Genomic DNA, 21,900 nt, shown 5'->3' on the forward strand with positions numbered 1-21,900 from the left:
GAGCAATTGATGTCCCTGCTGGCCTGGGTGCCCTGCATGAGAACAATTTTGGAAGCTGAGGACCTTGCCCATTGCTAAAAAACTCATATTCGTCCTAACACGGACTTCTACTTGGGGTCATCGATATGGTAAGCCCAGAACACTACTTGCTTTAATAAAAGCAGTGACAGGAACGGGAAGGGAAAGCTATAACGGATAGTAATAGTGTCAGATTGACAACACTTAAACAAATAGTCAAAGACGCACAGAGGAGCATCGCCGTACAAGACAACAAGAAAACACTAGAAGCACCACAGAGAGCCCAACTCTGACTTCAAACACGAATATGTGATTTCGATGGAACGTAGCATTCCATTTTAGGCACGTGACCAAGAGACACAGCACCTTTTCGTGCCCAGGTTATTGACCCAAGAAGATATATAAGTGAGTCTAGGCTTGCCTTACCGGTCTACGGGCCTAACTATCCATTGAACACGTCTGATGTACAAACAAATCCTAGCAATACTTCGAATCCCTCTATACTGCACGCTAAAGCCTCCGCTGCAGTGCCAGATATGCCGTGACACGCAGCAGTCTGCCTTTCTTGATACTGGAGATGTACCATGGTATGGGAGTGTCGCATACGAGAAACACAAAATACTTGAAAATGAGTGATTTGAGGCGACCGGTACTCCAAAAGGGTGATGAGGTTGAGTTTGAACCCATTTTGCGTTGAGACAGGCTTGTAAGGCCGTGAGTCAAACGCCATTCAAGCATAAACCAGCGTCACTGGGTCGACTCTGGCTGGAATTGTGGTGAGTCGTGAGGGGACAACGACTGGATCGATTGGCCATGTATCTTCATAGGGTATATTTATTGGACACACATCTATCAGGGTCCCCGAACCAGTCGTGCATCCTCATCAGAGCTTTCCTCCTCGCTCTCGCCGGATTCTTCCTCGCCTTCTTCATCGTCGTCGTCATCCTCCTCCTCCTCCTCTTCGGACGACTCTTCCTCCTCGCTCTCGCCTGACTCCCCTTGGCCATCATCTTCAGCAAGCCAGTCCGCAAGCGACTTGGAGCCGAGACCGGGCCCTTCGTCCCCGTTGGTAGACTTGCCAACGCCAGACCTGGCGGCCACGCTGTCCAGACTCTCTGCGGCGGGTACGACGCGCTTCTCGCCATACGCGAAGCTGCTGCTGGCCGACTCTCCCTCGGACCTCAGCTTCGGGTCCGGCTCCCTACCGTCCTCCACCCAGTCCGGCAAAGCCTCGTACCCTTTAAGACCGTGAACCCCTCCTCCACCAGCCAGAACCAAGGCCGCCGAGCCGAGGGTAAAGTCTTTTCTGATTTCGGACGGACTGGGGGCCTGCGGTGCGGGTTTGGGTGCGAGGAGCATGAGCGTCGCTAATTGAGGAACACCCAGCAGTGCCTTGAACAACCTTGCCCTGTCCCGGAGGTCGTACGAGGTGTCGTAGCGCACCAGCAACAGAACGTAATCCCACAGCCGGGCCACGGGGTGGTCTTCCACCTCATCCAGGGACGTTGGCTCTGCTGCCCCCTCTTCGGCTTCCTGGCTCTTCCTGGACTCTATCACGCGATTTAGGTGGTGCAGATAGACTTTGGCGGTCAGGAGAAGTATTTGCCGCTTGGCAATTTCTGATTCATCTGCAAAGCCCTTGAGCAGGATCCTGCAGACATCCGCTGCGATGTTGTCTTCGCCATTTAGGCCAGCGAACTCACTGACGAGCCATATGATAGTGGCTCGGGCTTGTGGATCGGTGGCAGAGTCAAGATTCTTTGCTAGCCTCACAACTGTGGATGTATGAGCTGTCGAGTCCTGTTGAATCAAGTGTCTGATGACCGTCAAGCTCTCTGCCGCCAGATTCCCATCGAGGCTGGTGATTTGACTCAGTAGCAGCCTAAGACACCTTGAACTCGTCGCCGGATCGCTCTGCGCGCATCGCCCGATGGCTCGAACAGCCTCACGCACCAGTAACTTGTCTGAACCTCTTGAAAAGTGTTCCAACTCGTTGAGGATTAGTGATTTGACGTGTGGCGGGGCGTGAGGAAAGACGAGGGTCAACACTTCCAGCTTCAGCTCCCACACCGAGCTGCTATCGGTTGCTCTGACAAGGAAGTGTGAGGCATATTTGACGAAGTCGGCGGGCCTGATGAGGCAGACAGACACAATGTTGTAAAGTGCGATCTGCTGAATATCGGAGGGGCCCCTGAGCAGTGCGACCAGCGGCCCAACGGCTGACTTGATGTACTCCGGGGTCCCCATTGAAACATAACAGCGGGCTGTGGCCACCACGACGCCCGAGTTTCTGCTCTGGAGCAGCGGCTTTATCGCATTGAGCAGCAGCTCGAGGTCCGGATCCACAATAACCACTTGTTCGCTCGCATTTCCGTTATCGCCTGCCTCATTGTAGAAGCCCTGCAAGTCGGCTGCCTTTTCCCCAGCTCTGACCGTCCTTGTCCTCCTAGGGAAGCACTTTCGAGCGTATATTGTCAGCATCCTCAACGTCGAGAGCTGGCTCCACTCATCCATGTCGACGATCTTCCGAACCAAGCTGCGGTAGTGCTTATGTATTATGTCCGTCCTCTCAGGGCATATCTCCATGAACGAGGTGACGGCCGCACCGGCCACGTAATATTGCTTGTCTCCCAGGAGCGTTGAGAGGTACTCGATCAGCTGCGGTGACTGGTTCGGGTCCAGACGGAAGCACTTTGGTATCGCCATGGCCGCCGCCCTCCTCACGTACGGGCTCATGTCCCCAGCGCCCTTCTTGATCGCCAGCGAGACGATCTGGCTGATGACCGGCACTCGGATCCCCGACATGGTCTTGAGCGCCAGCGTGCGCACCTGGGGGTTGCTGTCCGACAGGGACTTCTGTATGGTGTTGATCGACAGCAGCGCCAGGTCGGGCTCCTGCTCGGCGTGGTGGATGAGGTAGATGTAGACGAGCTTCTTGATCTCGAGGTTCGGCGAGGCGACGTTCTTGACCACGGACGAGAAGAAGGGCAGGGTCTTCTGGGCGCGGTACATCATGGAGATGACCTTGCGCAGGCCCTCGAGCACCTCGCGCTCATTGCGGCTGTCGAGGAGCTTCTTGACCTGGTTCTTGTCCAGGGACCGGGGCGCGCTTCGCGAGCTCCGGGCGGCGGAGGCGGCGTCGAGGGTGAGCTCCTGGGCTGGGGTGCACGAGGCTGTCAGTCTTGCCGGTTGAAGGAGGCGTGCAACATGGGCAGCTCACCTCTCTCAAGGAGTGACGAGATGCGGGATATTGGCTCCATTCTGAACAACCACAAGACGGACGTCTAGGTCGTGGTTGGGCGGGTATTGTGAGTGCCTTACCTAGGTAACTAGCTAGGTGCCTGCTAGACATGGTGTAGGTGATGTTGACTGGCTTAGGTGACGTGCCGGAGGGTCCCTGCAAGCTTGGTGGGGCAGTCCCGGGCAGGCATGCGAACCAAACTGGGGGCCACCACTTTGCGCTCAGACTGCCAGGTAGGTAGATACCCTAGGCATCTTCCAGACACCCTGACCACTTTCCACTTTAGGGAGATGTGAGAGCCTCATTTATTGGCAAGGAGGTGTCTATGTCACTGAATTGTCCAGCTACCACCATGAAGAGTGTGTCCGTCTCAAGATGCCGCTGACGCCGCTCATACTGTCGCCAGCCCTCCCGTCAGAGCTGCTCACATACATCGTTCGATATAACGAGTACCCAACCACTCTGATCGTGTGCTCGTCTCAGGCAGAATTCCTGGACTCTCTCGTGGCCGATGCACAAAAGTCATTATCACTCGCGGCTGAGGGCAGCCAAGTCCCGGGTCTCTCTTCCCTGCTCTCGTCCCCTGTCTACCAAGTCGCCATCGCCCGTCACATCCGCATGATATTCGTGCCGACCGTCTCCCACCTGCGGGCCTGTCTCTCTGTCTTTACCGCCAAGGACTCCAAGGTCCCACCTCCTCCACCAGTCACCACTTCGCGCCAAGCAAGAACGCGGCCTCTCCTGCTGGTGTATGGGTTCCTCGCCCTGCACCGCGACACGAGTGAATGGAGCGCCCAGGGGATAAGTAGCACGGCGACAGGCCTGGTGGAAGCTGCCAGGAGGGTTGGTTTTCGGGCTGTCGTGGTTGATTCGCCCCGGCCTGTGATGCAGACTGAGGACGACGCGGACGCGCAAGGCGCCGGTAACGAGGATGAACCTGTGGGGGTTGAGACAGAGCAAACGATCTTGTCTGAGGAGGCCCCGGTGCTGAGTGCCAGTGCTAGAAGGGCCGGCGCCGATCTGGATGACGCTGACTGGACCGGGCGTACCGTGACTTTGGCGAGGATCCTGGGGAGGTGGTTCCGATACCGTCAAGGAAATTGGGCGCAGGGAGTGCAGGTAGTGCAGGAGCACCCATGATGCCCATACAGCTCCGCTGGACACATTGTAACATGGTCATGATCCTGTCGAGACTTGGATTCTTCTTCATTCTCGATCAGCTTGAATCAGTATGTACCCGGCAACCAAATCTCAACCGAACGCCACAACCTGGTATCAGCCCTCCCAAAGTCATTAAGAATACAAAAAGAAATAGTCGTTTCACTCGTTGAACGGAATGGCCTGCTCCATCTCCGTGATGTACAACTTGATATGTGCCTCCATCTTGAGGTACTCGTCGTGAGCATTGTGGACCTCGTTCTCAATGGCCTCCTTTAGGTCTTGCATCTGTAAAGAGCATGTTAGCGGTCTGGCCAGACTGGCACAAGGTCCAGAGCCTGCAACTTACCTTCTTCTCCGTCTGCTCGATCCGTACCCGCCGCTTCTCCATCTCGTTGCCCTTCTCTGTCCGCTCCTGCTTGAGTTGCCTGTGGACCTTCTCCAGCTCCTCCATCTTCCTCTTGGCCTCCTGCGCTTTCTGGTTGGCGTGCTCCCTAAGCTTCTCCGTCCTCTCGAGCCACTTGGCCAGCTGCCTCTGCAGCAGCGTCTCAGCTCGCTCGACATCCTGCACGTCTGTACGCCGCTCGAGGAGAGCGTCTTTTTGCTTGTTCTTGCGCGCGGTCTCGTCCTCCTCCTTCTGCAACTCCACAGCAATTTCATCCAGAAGCTTGATGCATGACGCCACGTCGGTCGATACCACGGCGAAGGAATCCGTCGAGGTTTGTAATGCCCGTGCCCGTCGGTCGAGAGAGTCGATGTGGGCTTTGTCGCTGCCAAGCGTGTTTGACAGCTCTGTCAAGCTCGCTTGTAGGGAAGAAGCGCTCTGCAGAACGTAGGGCCTCAGCTTGGCGCTCTCGTGCTTCACTGCTAGCTTCTCGGCTGTCTTCTGCTCGAGCTGTGTCGACAACTCGCCCTTTTTCTCTTTGGCCTCGTCCAACCGAGCAGCGACCCTCTCTTGGCCCCGTCGGAGCTCCAGCAGCCGCTTTTTCAAGTCCTCGTTGCGTCGCAGTTTCTCCGCGTACAGACCTTGCATCTGTGATCGGGTCTGCTGCATTTCGTCCAGACGGGCCTCCATGTCCTGGTTCTCCCCGTAGAGGCTCTCGATCCGTCCCTTTGTCTGCTCCGCCTTGTTGAAGTGCGCATCGATGACCGAGGTCTGGCTCTCGCGGAAACGCACGAAGTTGATAAGGTAGCTGAAAATCTTGACCAGCCTGGGCTGCGTGGGCTTGTACAGATCGGTGAAGCTGAAGTCCCGGATGCCACATTCCAATAGTAGCCGCCGCAGTGATACGTAGAAGCCCATGAGGTTCCGCGTGTCGGGCGGGAACAGCATGTCGCCATTGTCTCCAGCAATGTCCTCGGCGGCGGCGCGCATCGCAGGGTCGACGGTCTCGCGGGTTGCGTTGAGGATGAGCTCGGCGAACCACTCGAATATCATCTGGACTTGGAGGGGGTTCGGCTTTGCCAGGTCGGCGACGGTGAAGGGGATGCCGATGTCAGTAATGCAGCCGACAATCTCGCTGTCTTTGAGCAGCATGAACGCGTCGGGTTCTGGTTCCTTGCGCTGGTTGCGCGAATGTTGTTGCCCCGGAGGGATGATGCTCATCCTGGGATTGTAGGCCATCTTGGCCCACTCTTGACGACACGATTTCGGCGCTCTGATGTATTGTTAGAAGGTAGATAAATGTTGCACACAGTGTCTTGGGATAGTGATGAGGTTCAAGGATCGATGGCTCAATTTGCGACCCAAGAAAACACAACGGCGCATGGCCCAGATGGCGGGAGCTAGTCCTCGGGTGTTGGTACGGCAACGTGGTGGGGCTGACCGCCATCCCGCAGTGGGGCTCTGCTTCACTTACAGCTACGGCACTGGAGCTATTAGTCTACATATTGGCCAGTCTAATTGGTTTTTGTTTATAAACAATCTACACGCAAATGGATCATCTCTTATTGTCGGAAATGAATCTAGAGCATCTTTCTTTAATCTTGTACCGTACAAGCACGTCTAGTCAATCGCTCGCCTCTTCAGCACGGCCGAATGCTCGTTCAAGCCCGCCCAGTCGTGCGCATCTAAGCATGCCTGACGACTAAGAAGTACAGCAGCGCTCGTCCTACTCCTGAGCTCCTTTTCGTACTTGAGGATGGCATCCCCTGTACTTTGGTCACCTTTGGAGACGCTGTCGAGGACTTGACAAAGCTTGAGAGCATCAAGGATCCCATGGTTGGCCGCTTCGCCTCTGTACATCGTCATGGCATGCGCTGCATCCCCAGCCAACGTCACCCTGCCGCCGTGGTTGTCCCAGTCCAGGCAGGGCCAGTCCTGTAGCACAATCTCGAGGCATTCAGTCTCCTCCGGGATGGACTGCACCACGCCGCGGAGCGTCTCGTGGAACTCCTCTGCCCGACGCTTCATCTCCTTGAGGCGTTCCCCCTGCGTGGGCTTCACCTCGTCATCCGGTGACCTGAACGGCCAGGACATGATGATCTGAACACGATATCGCTCGCCGTCCGTCCCCTGGGTCCCATTGGCCTCAGGTGTCTCGAGCATGCTGACCCAGAGGAAATTCCCGCTCCTGGGATGGCATCCCTGGAAGAGCAGAGGGTCCAGGTCCCGCAGCGGCCTGACCTGCTCCGGGATGAAGTCGACAGCCACACCCGTCAACCGCACGGGAAGCTGGGTGTTTCTGTAGGTCTCCGGCGCGATGAGCTGTCGCGTCCTCGAGTTGGAGCCCTCGGCGCCAACGATGACCGAGCCTTCTATTTTTGAGCCATCTTCGAAGACGGCAACGACTCCGTCTTTCGCCTCTTCGATGCCGACGAAGCGTCTGCTCCAGTGTACTTGATCACTCACTTCCTGTAGGAGCACCTCCCGAAGCTTCTCACGGTTTATTCGACGCCGCTCACTCGGTGGGACACGGAATTTGGCCTCAAGTGTTTCGAGGTTGATGAATATGAAGTTTCCCGTGTCGTTGCGCCCGACTTCAGGGTCGACTTGGGTCTGGTCAATACCGGCGAAGGCCTCTTCCGACAAGAGGCTTTTCAGGAATCCGAGTGCCCAGTGGAGAGTAATGGCCCAACCTTGGCCCCTCGTCGAGATACTGTCATCGCGCTCGAAGACCAGGAAGGGAATATTCGCCTGGGTGTTGCGTTAGTCGGGTAGTCCCGGCGGTTGCATGTCTCCCACAGGTATCTTTACCCACCTTCTTGAGGCCATTGGCAAGGCTCAATCCCACAACTCCTGCACCGATAATGAGGACGGGCTTTGCCGGCATCCTTTGCGTAGTGATCAGGTGAGTACGATAAAGAGCAAGGCTTTGCTTTTTTGTGACCTCACTCCTGCATTGACGGATTGTTCTGGAACGTCTAGGTCGTCCAGCTCACTTCAGTGTCTGCCAACACCCATGTATTTAGACCGTCCTATTCGTCGTCATCCTCGGGTCCAAGTGCGGTTGAGTTGTCTATGGGAGTTCCCAAGCACGTCGTCGACGATTTCCTCCTGCACTGCGGGGTGCCATTCCTTCGGTCGGCAAATCCTGGCCCCCTGGCGTGCGACATATCACTAATGCAGTGTCCAGACACTTGGCCGTCAGCAAACCTAGTAGGGGGTCGCTACGCTTCCGGAACCTCGTAAACCTCGCGGGATAATGCGATGAGGGTATATGGTCAAAGCCACGAAGCACACAAAAATGCAACTTGCAATATGAGGGGACTCGCTGCAAAGCATCACACAGAGGTTCCAGATTATGGTCCAGAAACAGGTACCTTTGTTCGATCCCGTCAATGCTTGGGCGTTTGCTTCTGAGAACGATGGATCTTTGGCCTTTATCAGTGCATCACTAGAGATCTTGCGTGGGCGGAAAAAAGGCCGCGATCCTCACAAAAGGCTGAGCTTCGACTCTGCTAAACACACGGACAACGTACTTTACGCATGCTTGACATCCGTCTCGCTCCTTCTACGTACTCGTTGGCCGGCACTTGGTGCAAAAACCTCCGGCCATTGCCCGCAAGACATGAAAAGCAGAACCACTCCACGGCAACGGCCGCATCGGTTACAGGTGGACCGACTCCTTTTCAGACCCATCGTCTAGGCTGCTCCTCTGCCCAGACTCGTCGATTGTTGGTGGGCCAGGGTCAAAAAGATTCGAGATGAGATCTGGCAAATTCCTTGCTCAATCTGTCCCGTACTCTTCTTCCCAGCGGTTCTGGCCTTGCCGAGCTCCTGGAAGGGCCAGCTCTTGTGTCGAACATGTGGTATTCGTACCAAGTGCCAACGCTCTGGAAGAGGCGGTCAAAACGTACTACGCCTTCACCCTGTGAGCATCAGCACTCTGGCCTTGCCTGGCTTTGGGAATTGTGACAGTTGTCTCTGTATCTCACAATACTCCATCTGGGCAGTCGATATCAGACAACTGGTTCATATTGTCAGATTTCAGGAGGAACTGGCATAGCAATGCCATTAATCCAAGAGTAACCTGTGAAAGTCCTCACTGGCGGATGAGTACGGTCCACCTGGCCAAGTCCTCAGGCCGTGATGACATTCAGTCACAGACGGATGAACGATTCGAAACGGTCGGTGCCTATAGCGAGAGTGGCATCAGCATTGGCACAGATATCTCAAGCTACACGCCGGCGCCTCGCCGCGGATATAACGGGCCCACTCGTCAGACGCCCAGCTTTGAAATCGAGCGCTTCCAGTGCCGCGGCTGGTAAACATTTTTTTGTTTCGAATGAGCAACGCGTGGACGGAGGTTGCGGGCGGGGCATAGCTGAAACTTTTATTACATATGGAGATGCCGAGTTGCAAGCGGTAAAAGGCCCGAGATCTACAGATATACGAAGCCTAACATCTCCTTCCGCGGGTCCACTGCGAGTCTCTAGAAGGCGTTCAATCTTACTGCCGCGCACATGTGCCTTGCGAGACAAATGCGCATACAGTAAGTGAAAGACCCGATCAAGATCGAAATGACTTGTGCATGGCCGGAGAGTGCACGGGACGAGTGCCTGGATCAGCATGCTCCGCACCGATTTGTTTCAAGGTGGAGATCTACTGGTCCTTTGTTGAAAGGCTATTATCAAGAACAATTTCATGGCCATCACATCCGGCCGTGCTGTGCCTAGCTGAGGAGATCCGACAAGAATTCCGAGTCGCCGTCTACAGAGCCCTGCTACAACTTGTAGGCAACGGGTCCCGTGGTCTAGCCCGGCCTCCCCGTCCCACTTCCAAGGTTCGGAGCTTTTTGGCTTCTGCCGATCGCGGGAACAGTGGGGCTCAGCGAGGTATCGCGGGCAGGTTCGGCATCAAGTCCCGCGGGCAATCACAATTGCACCACTGAGCAGTTACTGCGTAACTGACGGGTAGCGGACATTATGTGGTACGCAAACTGGCAGGGAAAGAGCAATGCTGATCAAGTGCTCCAACGTGCAACTTGCCCACTTTCAGTGATGATCTTATACACAGCAAGACGAGTCTAGAGGCGGACTGACCTGAGCACACTGGCGCATCTTTCACGAGCCAGGTAGGCTGATAGGCCCCCACGTCGCGGGAGTTTTCGTGATGAGCAACGCCGTCTGCCTGTAAAGTCCCTGCTCTGTGGCCAGTCTGGCCAGTGTACTCTCGCAGTTGTGTAAATCGTGCCGGCTTTGCCAGGTGATGTGCATTCGTTGGCGACTTGAGGTTAGCCACAAGTGGCGTTCTGCAAGATCCGTCGACCAGGATCTAGAATGGAAAGACGATCTGTCCATCGCGTTGATCTTAACTCCAAGGACACCAAATGACCCTGGCCAGCTGCCACGCGAACCAGATGTTCCCGTCAGCCACGGCTGTCGAAGCGACCGAATGTTGTACTCTCAGATTATCCCAGCAGCTCAGGCGTGTCGGCTGGTTTCGAGAACAGGCAGAAAATAGCCTCTGCCGACGCTACAGGGGCTCCTTCGGGGTAGTGAAACTCGGAGGGAAGAAGTGCTAGCTTGGGACCCTTGTGGTGAACGCAAGAATAGAATTCGAGATGCTAATTGTTTAGAACGTGCCCCTCCCCCCAATATGCCAGTAGACTATTGGGGAGGGGGTGGATTGAAATGGGTTTGATTGGACTGATATTGGCTTGAAACAGCCATCCCGTCACTGATCTCGAATGAAGATGTTCAACCGATCCGGCCTAACCCTCCCCCCTTGCGATGTGCGTTAGCATCAGTTCATTGGTTGTTGGTCACGATCGCCACGCGAATCATGGCCACCCCTCTGCAGGAACTTTGATCAAATTGCGGCCCTTCTGCTTCTGGGTAATGGTTCGTCTGGCGTGTTCCCTTGACGCTTTCTCAGAAAATCTTCTGGTCACGAGCCATCTTCAGATGCTGCAGCCCAGTGAACGATGAAAAGTTTAATAGCGACTTGAGCAAGTGCATGAATCGGCCTGGTGCTAAAACGTCGAGTGTGGTATCACGAGGTTCTCTCCCCACACAGCGCTCGGCCTGGGGCTAAGGTGGCTGCCATAGTCCAACGGCCGCCGCTTGGCGGGAAAGCTAGACCACGGCTGGCCTGATAGACCAGCCCTTGCGACTAGCGAAGGGCCATGGCATGCCAGACGAGTTTGTGGTCTGCGTTACCGCCTGACATTGGTTCGGAGCAGCATCCGAGGTCGTGTTGTGCTATTGAGGGCGGACTCAGCAGCGGGAGGACCACAGTGAAAGCCCGAAGATACAAAGGGTTCCTGCACCCAACAATGCTCGATTTGGTGCCCGGGTAAAACCTGTGCTGCAGCTAGGGCGTGGCATGGCATGCAATGCAATGCACTTGGTACGTGGTTGCTCCACCGAAGCTTGCTCCAGGTCAGGCGCAAAGAACGACTGTTGGCGTTGGTCGTGGTCAGTCCCCACGAAGGCGCCATTCTCCCAGAGATGCGTCCTCAGGCTGGAGCACTGGAGAACGCACGGCCTATCAAAGACGGCCTCGTCAGCACCGCGGCCTTGCACCCGAGATGCGCCGTTGATGCTTTGGAGGGCCTGGCAGCCCTGGCAGGCTGTTGGAGGTTGTTTTGATCGCCCGGGATTAGGACTGTTTGGGCCTAGCTCGGCGTCGACCACCGTTACGGCGATCTTGCTCTTAGCTCTCGCCTGGCAGGTATGACATAGCTGGCTAATGTGCAGTCGCGCATCCGTTCGGGAAAAGATAGGCGGCCGGAGCGATGCGACGTGTCTCTGGACGGAGATGCATCTCGAACTGGCCCGTTGCTCGAGGAGCAGTTACGTATTGTGCAGAGGGCGAGGGCAATTGGCAACCAAGAATGTATCATGGCAGGCCTAGTAGGTTTGATGAGTTCGAGGGGTCTGACGTCTGACCTCTCTGCTGCCCGGAAAAAGCCTGCCTGGGGTGGCTTTGGAAGGCTGGCCAAGGACGGATCCCCTGGATCCTAAGGACGACTTCCAGGGTTGCCCGCCGCCGCGGTGGGATTGAGCGAGGTCAAGCGTCATGGGAGAAACCTTGATGGTGCTTGCCGTGGGAGCGGGAGCGGCTGAGCTGCGCCGCGGAACAATTTATTAATGTTACGAATGGCAGGGCAGGGCCTAGCTGGCAGGTCGGAAGACGAGGTGCAGATAGAGTTGGCCGTCGGTGTTGTTTCCAGAATGTGGGTGGCTGTGAGGTTTGAGATAGGGAGGCCAAGCTGTGTGAGGGCTCTCTTGCCTTCCCTTCCGTGCCTGCGTCCTGTGCCTGGAGCTGGGAGGGCAAGTGCCCCCTGGCGGCCCCAGGCCGATGCCGGGTACCTAGGTATCTACACCAGCGAATGTCCGTGGCTGCCGTGATGTGATGCCAATTCTGGAGAGAAGCCAGCCAGCCGCACGTTCCTCGTGTTGGGGTTGCTTCTTGCCTTGCCTGCGTCTCTCGTCCGCTTGGCCCCACATCCCATCGTCGCCTTCGATGCCCAGATCGGGAGCCATTGCCTTTCCAAGGTTCGAGTTTGCCCTCGATCAGGCCGCCCAGGCGCTGGACCCTGGGCCCTTGGGCCCTGGGCACTTGGGTACCTGTGCCGTCTGTGCCTGTGCCTGTGCCTGTCCCTGTGCCTGTGCCCACTGCCCTGTGCCCTGTGGTCGTGCCCGTCCCCACAGCCCGGAAACCTTGAACACGGGCCAAGGAAACATACAAACACTCATGTCGCAGACCGGGTACTATTCATGAGATGGTGGTGTTTGGAGGTTTCAGGGGGCTCCTAGGTACCTTCTCGAGCACATGGGCCGCTTGACTTTGCGTCTAGTCTATCAATGCACATACAGTACCTGTCCTGCACTGAGCAATAAAAATCATCAATTGAGGTGGATAGTTCCTCCCGTATTGAACAAAAGTAAGCTACCCGGTACCTAGGTACTTCCAGCAGTACGTACATTTGGTCGGGTTGAAGCTTCAACTGGACCCACTAGCCCGCCCACCAGCGCTTGGTCCAAAGACTGGGAGCCAGGGAGCTAGAGCCAGTCAGGCGGCCCCAAATCCTCAACAAGGGGCCACCATTGAGGGCAAGCACGATGCCTCCCCACTTTGGGCTGCGGGTCGATGCCCTGCTGCTGCTGTTGCTGCTGCTATGCTGCTGGCTTGGATCTGATGACTCGGATTTTGTCTCCCAGTTTCTCCATCTCAGTTCGCCGTTCCCTTGCTAGGCTCCGGCCTCTCTGGCTGATTTGGTGTTTTGCTTGCTTCGGCACGCTAGACCCGTTGGAGTGACTTACATGCAGACTATGAACGGCCAGACAGGCCCGGTCACCAGGCGCCCTTGGTGTGGCATGGCATGGCATGGTGTGGTGTGGTGTGGTGTGGCCACGCCTGGTTTGACGGTGACGGGCCAACATCAAGCACATGGCTCTTTCTGTGCCTCCTTCCTTGTACCTGTGCCTGTGCCGGTTCCTGTTCCTGTTCCTGTCCTTGTTTCTGTTTCTGGTCCTGACTGACTGCAGAGTGATGAGCTGAGGCACTGAAGGCCGTGCCGGTACTTGATTTTAATCGCATTCCCTCCCCTGCTGGGTCCTTGCCTGTCGCTCGCCGCCCGCCCAAGGCTTTCAAGGACCAGACCCCTTTCACCAACCCAACCCATTCCAGCTTTTTTCCCAGCGTCTCGTCAGGGGTTTTCTACGGGGCCCTGTCTGCCCTCTCTTCTATTCTTTGATCTGCCACCTGCGACGCTCGATTCATCAGCAGCAAGCAGCAGCAGCACATGCAGCCTGCAGCAAGCTCCCCCCCAGGTACCTACATATCATCTATCGACCTACCCAGTCATACGCAGCACAATATCTATAGTCTGCCTCCCCGTCAGTCACAGGTCGCCATCCCGAAGACCCGGTTACATCTCTGCCGACAGGGAAAAAAAGGGGTCCTCAGTCGATGGTCAATGGCAACTTGAAAATTCCACCGTAGAAACCCAGCATTGACAAGTAGCACGGCGCCAGGCCTCCCCCTTTGGCACCATCAATCACGAGAGGGCGAAGAGAGGTGCCGCCGTGGTACCTGCATATTCAAGGTTCACAGGCCGTATCCTGCGTATCACACCCAGGTCGAGCCTCCCTGGGCCGTCGCCACTCGCCGCGCCATCGGTCGGGGTCACACAACCTCCCAGTCCCAAGTCCCAGTCCCCGTCGCCTACGAGGTTCAGCGCGGCCGCAGCCCGCCTCGCCGCACCTCGCAACGCATAATTCATCCTCTTCAACTTTCTTTTCCCTCTTTTCTTCTCCCTCACCCTCACCCTCGCTCGCACCCTCGCTCGCCCTACACGCCCAGACTCACATTTGCGCCCGAGTACTTGAGCACCCTTGAATCATACCAACCCACGACAATCTTAGCACCCCCCAATTCTTGCGAAACAGTCCAATCCAACACTGCTCTGCCGGGCCCACCCTGCCGATGACCCAGATCTGCCGTTACCAGCATATTCTCCGACCAGAATGACTTCGCTTCTGCCCTCCAGCATATCGCAACATCCAGCCCACCACCCAGCACAGCGCTTTGTTTCGTTCTAGCCCGCACCCACCCATCAATCGCATCTCGCCAGAGCGGGCGGAAGCCCGACCAGGGGAGCAATGGCCCTCTGGCCCTTCCGTCGGCGGAGCCGCAGAAAGAGGCCCCGTAGTGGGAACCAGTCTGAGGGCGAAGGTGCTTCAAGGGGCGCGCCAGACGACCAGGCCCGTGCCCGCAGCAGGAGGAAAACCGAGCCTGTCAACCCCGGCGCCTCGGACCCCCTGCCGACTGCCCCGATCCCAATCAAGAGACAACCAAACAAGCTACACCGTCGAGAACGTACCTACAGCTTCGAGGAAGGGAGGGACGATGACCTGGTGGTCCACCGGCAGAGACCCAGTCGGAAAACAGGGGCAAGGGTGGCCTCCCAGGGTCCAGCGGGCCCCCGCGCCCACTCTCGTTCAAAAGAGTCGGGCATCCTCAATCCAACCGACTCCTCTGTCTTCAACTCCGACAACTTCCCAAGGATGCCCACCCTACACAACAAACGCAATGGCGAGCACCTGCCGCCAAAGAAGTCGAGCAAGCGGAGGAAGGCCGACCATGCTCGCGAGCAGGAGATCAAGGCCATGGCCAGTTTCGAGCCAATGCGACCGGCAGCCGAGCCATGGCAGACTGGTCGACCCATGAAGCGGGACAGCAGACGGGTCAAGACCGGGCTCGGACTTGGCTTCCGGCGGTCTTGGGAGAAGGAACACCCGACCTCCGACATATCACTACCCATGCCCGGAAGCATTCACTCCAGCCTGTCCTCTGATTCAGAGCAGGTCTCATTCAAGGTGTCGGCCCTGGAGGCTCTGGCCCCTCGGCCCACCTTGAGGTATGCCGTCTACCCTCGTTATGGCACACCACCCACCGGGTCAGGTCGCCACCTGTCAGCAAAGAACAAGTTGTCCGAGAAGGAGCCAATTCCCGAGGCGACACTCAAGGCACACAAGCGGATCGATGACCTCGCCGACGATCTCACCGCGAGTGACCTGAGAGAGTTGATGGAGCGCGATGAGCGCAGGAGAGCAAAGAAACGGGAACGAGACCAAGAAAGGATGGAACGGAGACTGGCCAGGAGGGCCGAGAAGGAACGGGCAGCCGAGAGGGAAGGGAGGCATTCGCCACCCAACATGGAAAGAGGCGTGCTCGGTCGTGAGTCGGTCGGTCTGGGCATCGGCCCAGAGTCCGCTGTCGTGACATCCTCGAAAAAGAGAAAATCGCCTAGTCCCACAGCAAAACAGCTGGGTAAGCGTCCTGCCGCGGACATGGAGGACGACCACGACAGCGATGACGGCGCCGGCAATGGACCTCTCGACCACTTCCACAGGACCGACAGCATGCCGCTGGATCGAGTCTCCGTGGTCAACGGCTCGGAGCCGCAACCCGAGGGACCACGACCGGAACGGACCGGGAGCCCGAGGAAGAAGATTGCTTTGATGTCGAGGATATCGAGGTCAAAGTCTCCTCACCCATCTGAGCCTGCCAAGACCGATGTATCAGACTCGCTCAGGAAGGTCTCTGAAGGCAGCTCTGGTCCAGCAAGACCAAGGCGGTCATGGACCAAGCTTTTCAGATGGGGTAGCAGGTCGAAGCGCAACTCCGGCCCATCCTCATTTTCCAACACTTCTCGGGATTCGATGTCGGCGAATCATGTGCCAGCACCTCCTATCTCGGCAGCCTTGACACGCAAACTTAGCAGCAATGTGCCAAAGAGGACCATGTCTCGCTTCCGCGAAGACCTACCGGAGCTGCCTTTATCGCCACCGCACTCGCCTGACGCCGAGCCTCTACCACCCGCAATTATCGAACAGGACTCACCGGAGCTCGAAGCCAACCCTCGTCTCGAGGAGACGATGCCGAAGCGGCGAGACACACCAATGTCACCAGAAGAAGGTGTCGTGGGAAGCGTCCCGCCCAGTGTGCCGACATCGCTTGATCCATCTCCCGAACCACAAGCGATGTCGTTGAACTCCGTGGATTCTGAGGGTGCGTGGTTTGGAAAAAGAATGACGCCCCGTCGGTCGATCCCCACGCCAGTCTCGCCCCCTCGCTTTGAGCACCACCGGTCACCGTCTATGAGCTCCGATGGCTCGTCACACCACGATCCAGACCTTCCAACCCAGGAGATACAGGATGAGGGGGCGGCTTATATGGACGATGATGAGTACCTCGATCGCTTTGCAAACCACCGGAGCTCAGACTCTCATGTCACCAACGCCCGTCCATCTTCAGACGAACTTGACGATCCTCGCTGGGGCACTGTCGGGGGCCAGCAACCCAAGGTAGTTGCTGGGGACTTCGTCAAAAGCCGCGAGGGGTTGCTCAATACCTTTTCTGACGCCGGTGACGCTAGCGACCTGAGTGACGATGACATAGAGGTCCATCTTGAGGACAGTGAAAACGGCCTGAAGCGAGCAACAAGCATTACTCGACAAAAGGGAAATGCCAAGTTGCTCCAGATCTCGCCGCGTAACTCTGAGGACGCAAGGAGGAGAATCTCAGCCAGCTAATCTACAGCAGAGCTTAGACATGCGAGAGACAGAGACGGGGAATCGGAGTGACGAAGCTCGACCTGCCTACGCGAAGATGCATACCACACTCATTTGAATTTCCTTAAATTCTCAACGACCAGTCTCGACGACATTTCCTTACAACTGTCAGCACCGACCTTTATTCGCTCCTTCAACTTTCCTATACTTCTCACCAAAATCGATTAAACCGACAAAAACAGTTGAAAAGCGACAAAAACGCAATGCATCTCGCGGACCGGTCACATCATCATCTGGTACTACCTCGTCTCTCGTCTCTCGAATCTCACCCACGGTCTCTCTGCTCTGGCTGCTCCGATCTTATGGCTACCTCTGCCACTGTGGCAAAATCTCAAACTCATCGTATTCTGACACAGCGCGGTGCCCGAGAAGGCTCTACGGTTTCCATTCTACATTTTACTACTTCACCATGACACATTTTCTCATAGGATACCCTTGACGCGTTTTGGTTTTGTTCCACTGGGGAAGGAAAAGAAAGAGCGGGCAAGACGGGGCGTTTCGGAACAAAGCCTCTGAGAGCGCGTTGAGCTTTTTTGTATTGGCATGTACATAGATTATTATCATAACGTCGAACGACGAAGGCGTTGATGTCCAATGACAAATACCCGTTTATCTCTTCAAATTCACTGCGCTCCCATTCTGAGCGTGCAATCGCTGGAGCATTGGCATGTGTGCGTGATGTGGCGATGCTTGGGTTTTTGAACAGATCTTTTGAATCATAAAGGGGGGAACTCCGGGACGAGAAGAAAAGGAGCAAAGTGCTACCTTCGCTGCTACGCGCAAGAACAAGAAAATTGAGCATGTCTCTCCTGAAAGCCAATGGTGAGACCCTCGTGCGAAGACGTGTCGCCGCACAACGAGGAGAGACAAGATCACAGCGTGTGCAGCTCGTAAATGGTCGCGAGGTGCGACGCTGACGACTGCTGGGTGAGACGGATGTCACCAGGCCATGTGCGACTTGGTCCTTGTCCCCACCGGGGCCTACGATGGTGGAACCGGCATTGTTCTTTATGTCTCCCACGTTGACGGGCGGGAGCCAATTTAGTGGCCGTTGTTCTTTCTATGGGAGAAATAGGACAGAGCGACGCATTGGTGCTTCTGGCATGGGGGCAGTCTGGGCAGACGTGGGCTGTGAGGAACCTGGAAGAGCAATGCAGGCCTTGAGTGACTATGTAACGAATGTCCCATCCCGTCTGCGAAATCAGACAGCCAATTGATAGCATCTTGAGTGATGCTTGACAAACTACCTAGGCCTAGGTACTGCCTAGGGATTCTAGAATCAGTTGGTGCTGCCACCGGGGAGGATCGATAACCTCCCTGCCTTGTTGATTGACAAGTGCTGGCCCTGCAGCCCTGCGGGAGCACGGCTGTCGGCAGTCGGTGGGCAAGCGGGAATCGCGTCATCCCGGGCTCTGCTTGGGAGCTCTGACACAGCTGCGGGCCTTGACAAATCAAGCGGCTTACATCATTGAGACTTTTCGAGAAGGCGGATTTCTGATAGCGCAGAGCAGCAAAGGCGTAGCATTTTTTGGGGCCCCCAACTACCAGATTACCATAGCAAACCTCTGAGACGTTTCGCCGCGGGCTGCTTGTCACTAGGTCACTGTCCACTACAAAAAGGGTGCATCCGGCAACTTCTCTCGACAATTCCACCCCCCGTCCGTCCTGCCCGCGATACAAATGCCTGCAAAGCAATTCCTGCGACCGCTCCTAAACATTGCGACACGCACTTCCGCCTCCAGCACACCTCTGTCAACATCTGCACGAATCACCTTCGCCAGGTCATTCCACTCCACACTGCCCAAGATGACTGTCCACAACATTGAGACGTGAGTTGTCCTCGCGCTGCCCCGCCGCTGGTGCCCCATGCAAGCAAAAGCAAGCAGCCGCCTCGCGCGCCGCACGCACTGCCGGCGGCGTCCTGCAGCTGCAGCTCCCAACTTCCGATGCGGGTTCCACGATACTGACCGTGTGTTTTCTCGTGCCCTCCAGCGCCGCCGGCTTCAAGGAGACCATTGCCGCGAACCCCGTCGTTGTCGTCGACTGGTTCGCGACGTGGTGCGGCCCCTGCAAGCTCATTGCCCCCCAGATCGCCAAGTAAGCAAAAGCTCCTTTCTCCTCCTTGCACCACAGCCGCCCCGACAAGGCTCTCTAGGTCGCACACGCAGACAAACGAAAGCGGCACCTCGCTGACCCTTCAAAACCAACAGGTGGTCCCAGTCCATCCCGTCGATCCACTTCGCCAAGGTCGACGTCGACGCGCTGCCCGACCTCGCGCAGGAGTACAGCGTGCGCGCCATGCCCACCTTCCACATCTTCAAGGACGGCGAGAAGGTCGACGAGTACGTCAGCGCCAACCCGCCCGCCCTGCTCAAGGTCATCGAGAAGTGGAAGCCCGCCGAGGAGGGCGAGGCCGCCAAGGAGGAGGAGGCCAAGGCCGAGTAAGGACACTCTCCGTCTCCATCTCTCTATCTCCCTCGCGGCAAACCCAGCTACGATCGCGCGGTCCCTGAGCAAAGAAATCGGATGTACAGCAGCGGCAATGGCAGCGGAAGTCACCTGTGACCGGGTGCGAGCGGCTGGGACTTGAGGGAAATGTGATATAGCGCATCTTTAGGGGTGCAGCGGGCATGACTTGGGACCGGAACGAGGCTGCCACTCAATATCCCGAGAATATCAATTACAACATTTTGAATCCTTATACCACCAATGCAGTCTTGATTCATCGTCGCCATTGACGCTGTCGCGTAAATCAGTCAGTCTGCATCATTACGTGCCTGTGACGCGAGCTGTCTCTGCTTCTCCAATTTCGAAGTTGTCATCGCGGGGTCGGCCAAGCGCCCGGTCTCGCATCCAGCGGGGTAGATCCGTGAGGGTATAACCCTCATCGTTCGCCTTGAACATTGCAGGTGAACCTTGACACGCTCGTGTACTACTCTGCTTATTCGAGTGCTCCCGGACGAGATGAGAAGTCCTTGGAGACAGGACAAAATTTGGACACCATTGATTTTTGAGAGCCATCCTCAAGCAGAGAATGTGGTGCTTTTCGCAGACGACACTGCAGCCCGCCTTCGAGACGCGCCCGCGGGCTCATCTTGGTCTCTTTCCCTCTCGTATCTATTCAGTCTGCCTCAGCATTGGTCTCGCTCACTGCCTTCGCGTTTACCCGGCTCACTGAAAACTCATCATCCCCATTTTGAACAGCCTCTACGATGCCGCCGTCGCCAGCGTCTTGGCCTCACTCCACTCATTCAGCTGCTCCTCAGCATGTTTCCAGGCATCGTGGTGGATACAATACGCCATGGCCGAGTTGAATTCGTCGACTGAGGAGGACCGGATGCTTGTCTCAGCACAAGTCCAGACACACATTTAGAAACAACCCGCAGGTGTGCACAACTTACTTGTCTGGGGCGGCCCCTGGCTCCCGTCTGCCTTGCGCGACCTGTGCCTCGTGTGCAGCACGATCTTAGCAGCCCTGTCCTTCCTGCACTGCTGCCAGAGCACCAGGCGCGATGCGACTTTCTCCGGGGCGGTGCCCAGGGGCATTATCGCGCCGAGGGCACACGCATCTTCGATGGCTTGGGCTGCGCCCTGCCCCATGTCTAATCAAGCCCGCGATGTTCAGTCTGGGCACAACGCCGGTGGCGAGCACGGTGCTGGGACGGAAGTGGGATGTACATGAGGATCACTCACGCGGGAGGAAGGGGTGGGCTGCGTCTCCGATGAGGAGGGCCTTCCCCTTGATCAGGTTTGGCAGCAGCTCCATGTCCAACAGGTCCCACAGCATGACACCATCGTCCGGAGCCGTGTCGAGGAGGCGCAGAACGGGTTCAGACCATGAATTGAAATGCCCAATCAGCTGCGTCTTGTTCGCACGCTGGTCATAACCGGTCACGTCTGTGGGAACGCGCTGTTTAGTAATGCTGGGCCACGGGAACGGAGCTGAGGCAATATCTCACCCTTCTTGATCTCGCCTACCTCCTCCCTCGGCGCAAAAGCGACGCAGTTGACCAGCTCCCCTCCCGAGCAGGTAAAGCACTATCCTCCGATCCGAGCCAGTGATCTGCACGAAGTGGCCCGGCCGGTCCAGGAACGTCTTTGTCACGGGGTCATCGGCAAGCCGGGAAGCCGGCGTGAGCCACCGGTAACAAGCATGCCCGGCTGTTATCATGGGCACCTCGTGGCCCGCGACGGAGGCCCGGGTCCTGCTGTGGACTCCATCTGCGCAGACGACCACGTCACCACCCACGCGTGTGCCGTCGGAGAGCAGGATCGTGGCCGCCTCGCAGTCGACGCTCTCCACCCCTATGCCTGTGTGGATCCGCACTGGAATTCCCGGGCCGTCGGGAGAGGCTGCTTTCTCCTTCAGGGCGGTATGAAGGTCCGGCCGGTTGACCAGCCACCAGCCCTGTATCAATGGTTCATCGTCAGCGGCCCTTGGTCTGAGGGGATCACAGCCCGCTACATGTACGTACGGCAGGCCACTGTGCTCTCTGTTCGTCTGTGTACGTCCATCTTTGCTCAACCTCACAGTTGGTATCCACGAATTTGAACTGCTCAGATACAATCAGAACCGGTCTCTTCCGAATCCTCGGACAATAACTTGAACACCGCTTACCCCACGGTAGTCGGTTCCTTTGAAATCCTTTTCGTCGATGTCCAAATGGGACAAGGCAGCCGTGCAATTGGGAGCCACATAGACGGCGGCGCCAACTTGTCCCCGATGTAATCTGGACTTTTCAAATACCTGTAGTCTCACAATCAGAACCCTGAAGATACCTTCCTGCCAAATATCAACACGTGAAAGCATCACTGGACTCTCACCTCGACATCGTGCCCCTGCAGGCGAAGGGCGATGGCCGCGGAGAGCCCCCCAATGCCACCTCCCGCGACCAGCACCCGCAGCGCATTTGCCGTAGAGCCCATCGCCGCAACGATGGATGAACCAGAACCGG

At 56.7% G+C, this 21,900-nt stretch overlaps 6 protein-coding genes across 6 annotated transcripts; 3 read left to right on the forward strand and 3 right to left on the reverse strand.

The window, feature by feature from the left end:
* Positions 1-870: 870 nt before the first annotated feature.
* INS49_000237 (uncharacterized protein) lies at positions 871-3,278 on the reverse strand (the record flags this gene model as incomplete). The annotated part of the gene is made up of 3 exons (XM_043161075.1): positions 871-1,818; positions 1,972-3,176; positions 3,239-3,278. The coding sequence occupies 3 exons, from the start codon at positions 3,276-3,278 to the stop codon at positions 871-873; spliced, it is 2,193 nt and encodes a 730-aa protein (XP_043029581.1).
* A 356-nt stretch (positions 3,279-3,634) lies between these two features.
* Positions 3,635-4,399, forward strand: INS49_000238 (uncharacterized protein; the record flags this gene model as incomplete). Its single annotated transcript, XM_043161076.1, has 1 exon — positions 3,635-4,399. One exon carries the CDS (start codon positions 3,635-3,637, stop codon positions 4,397-4,399), a length of 765 nt encoding a protein of 254 aa, XP_043029582.1.
* A 180-nt stretch (positions 4,400-4,579) lies between these two features.
* Positions 4,580-7,689, reverse strand: INS49_000239 (uncharacterized protein; the record flags this gene model as incomplete). Its single annotated transcript, XM_043161077.1, has 4 exons — positions 4,580-4,705; positions 4,767-6,052; positions 6,533-7,553; positions 7,618-7,689. The coding sequence occupies 4 exons, from the start codon at positions 7,687-7,689 to the stop codon at positions 4,580-4,582; spliced, it is 2,505 nt and encodes an 834-aa protein (XP_043029583.1).
* Positions 7,690-14,470: 6,781 nt separating this feature from the next.
* INS49_000240 (uncharacterized protein) lies at positions 14,471-16,906 on the forward strand (the record flags this gene model as incomplete). Its single annotated transcript, XM_043161078.1, has 1 exon — positions 14,471-16,906. The coding sequence occupies one exon, from the start codon at positions 14,471-14,473 to the stop codon at positions 16,904-16,906; it is 2,436 nt and encodes an 811-aa protein (XP_043029584.1).
* A 1,845-nt stretch (positions 16,907-18,751) lies between these two features.
* On the forward strand, positions 18,752-19,390 carry INS49_000241 (uncharacterized protein; the record flags this gene model as incomplete). Its single annotated transcript, XM_043161079.1, has 3 exons — positions 18,752-18,774; positions 18,938-19,042; positions 19,156-19,390. The coding sequence occupies 3 exons, from the start codon at positions 18,752-18,754 to the stop codon at positions 19,388-19,390; spliced, it is 363 nt and encodes a 120-aa protein (XP_043029585.1).
* A 762-nt stretch (positions 19,391-20,152) lies between these two features.
* On the reverse strand, positions 20,153-21,871 carry INS49_000242 (uncharacterized protein; the record flags this gene model as incomplete). Its single annotated transcript, XM_043161080.1, has 7 exons — positions 20,153-20,268; positions 20,347-20,547; positions 20,639-20,842; positions 20,924-21,353; positions 21,421-21,498; positions 21,564-21,692; positions 21,770-21,871. 7 exons carry the CDS (start codon positions 21,869-21,871, stop codon positions 20,153-20,155), a joined length of 1,260 nt encoding a protein of 419 aa, XP_043029586.1.
* Between the last annotated feature and the right edge of the window lie 29 nt (positions 21,872-21,900).

The sequence above is a fragment of the Diaporthe citri genome, assembly GCF_014595645.1.
Source record: "Diaporthe citri strain NFHF-8-4 chromosome Unknown scaffold_1, whole genome shotgun sequence".
NCBI classification, from domain to species: Eukaryota; Fungi; Ascomycota; class Sordariomycetes; order Diaporthales; family Diaporthaceae; genus Diaporthe; species Diaporthe citri.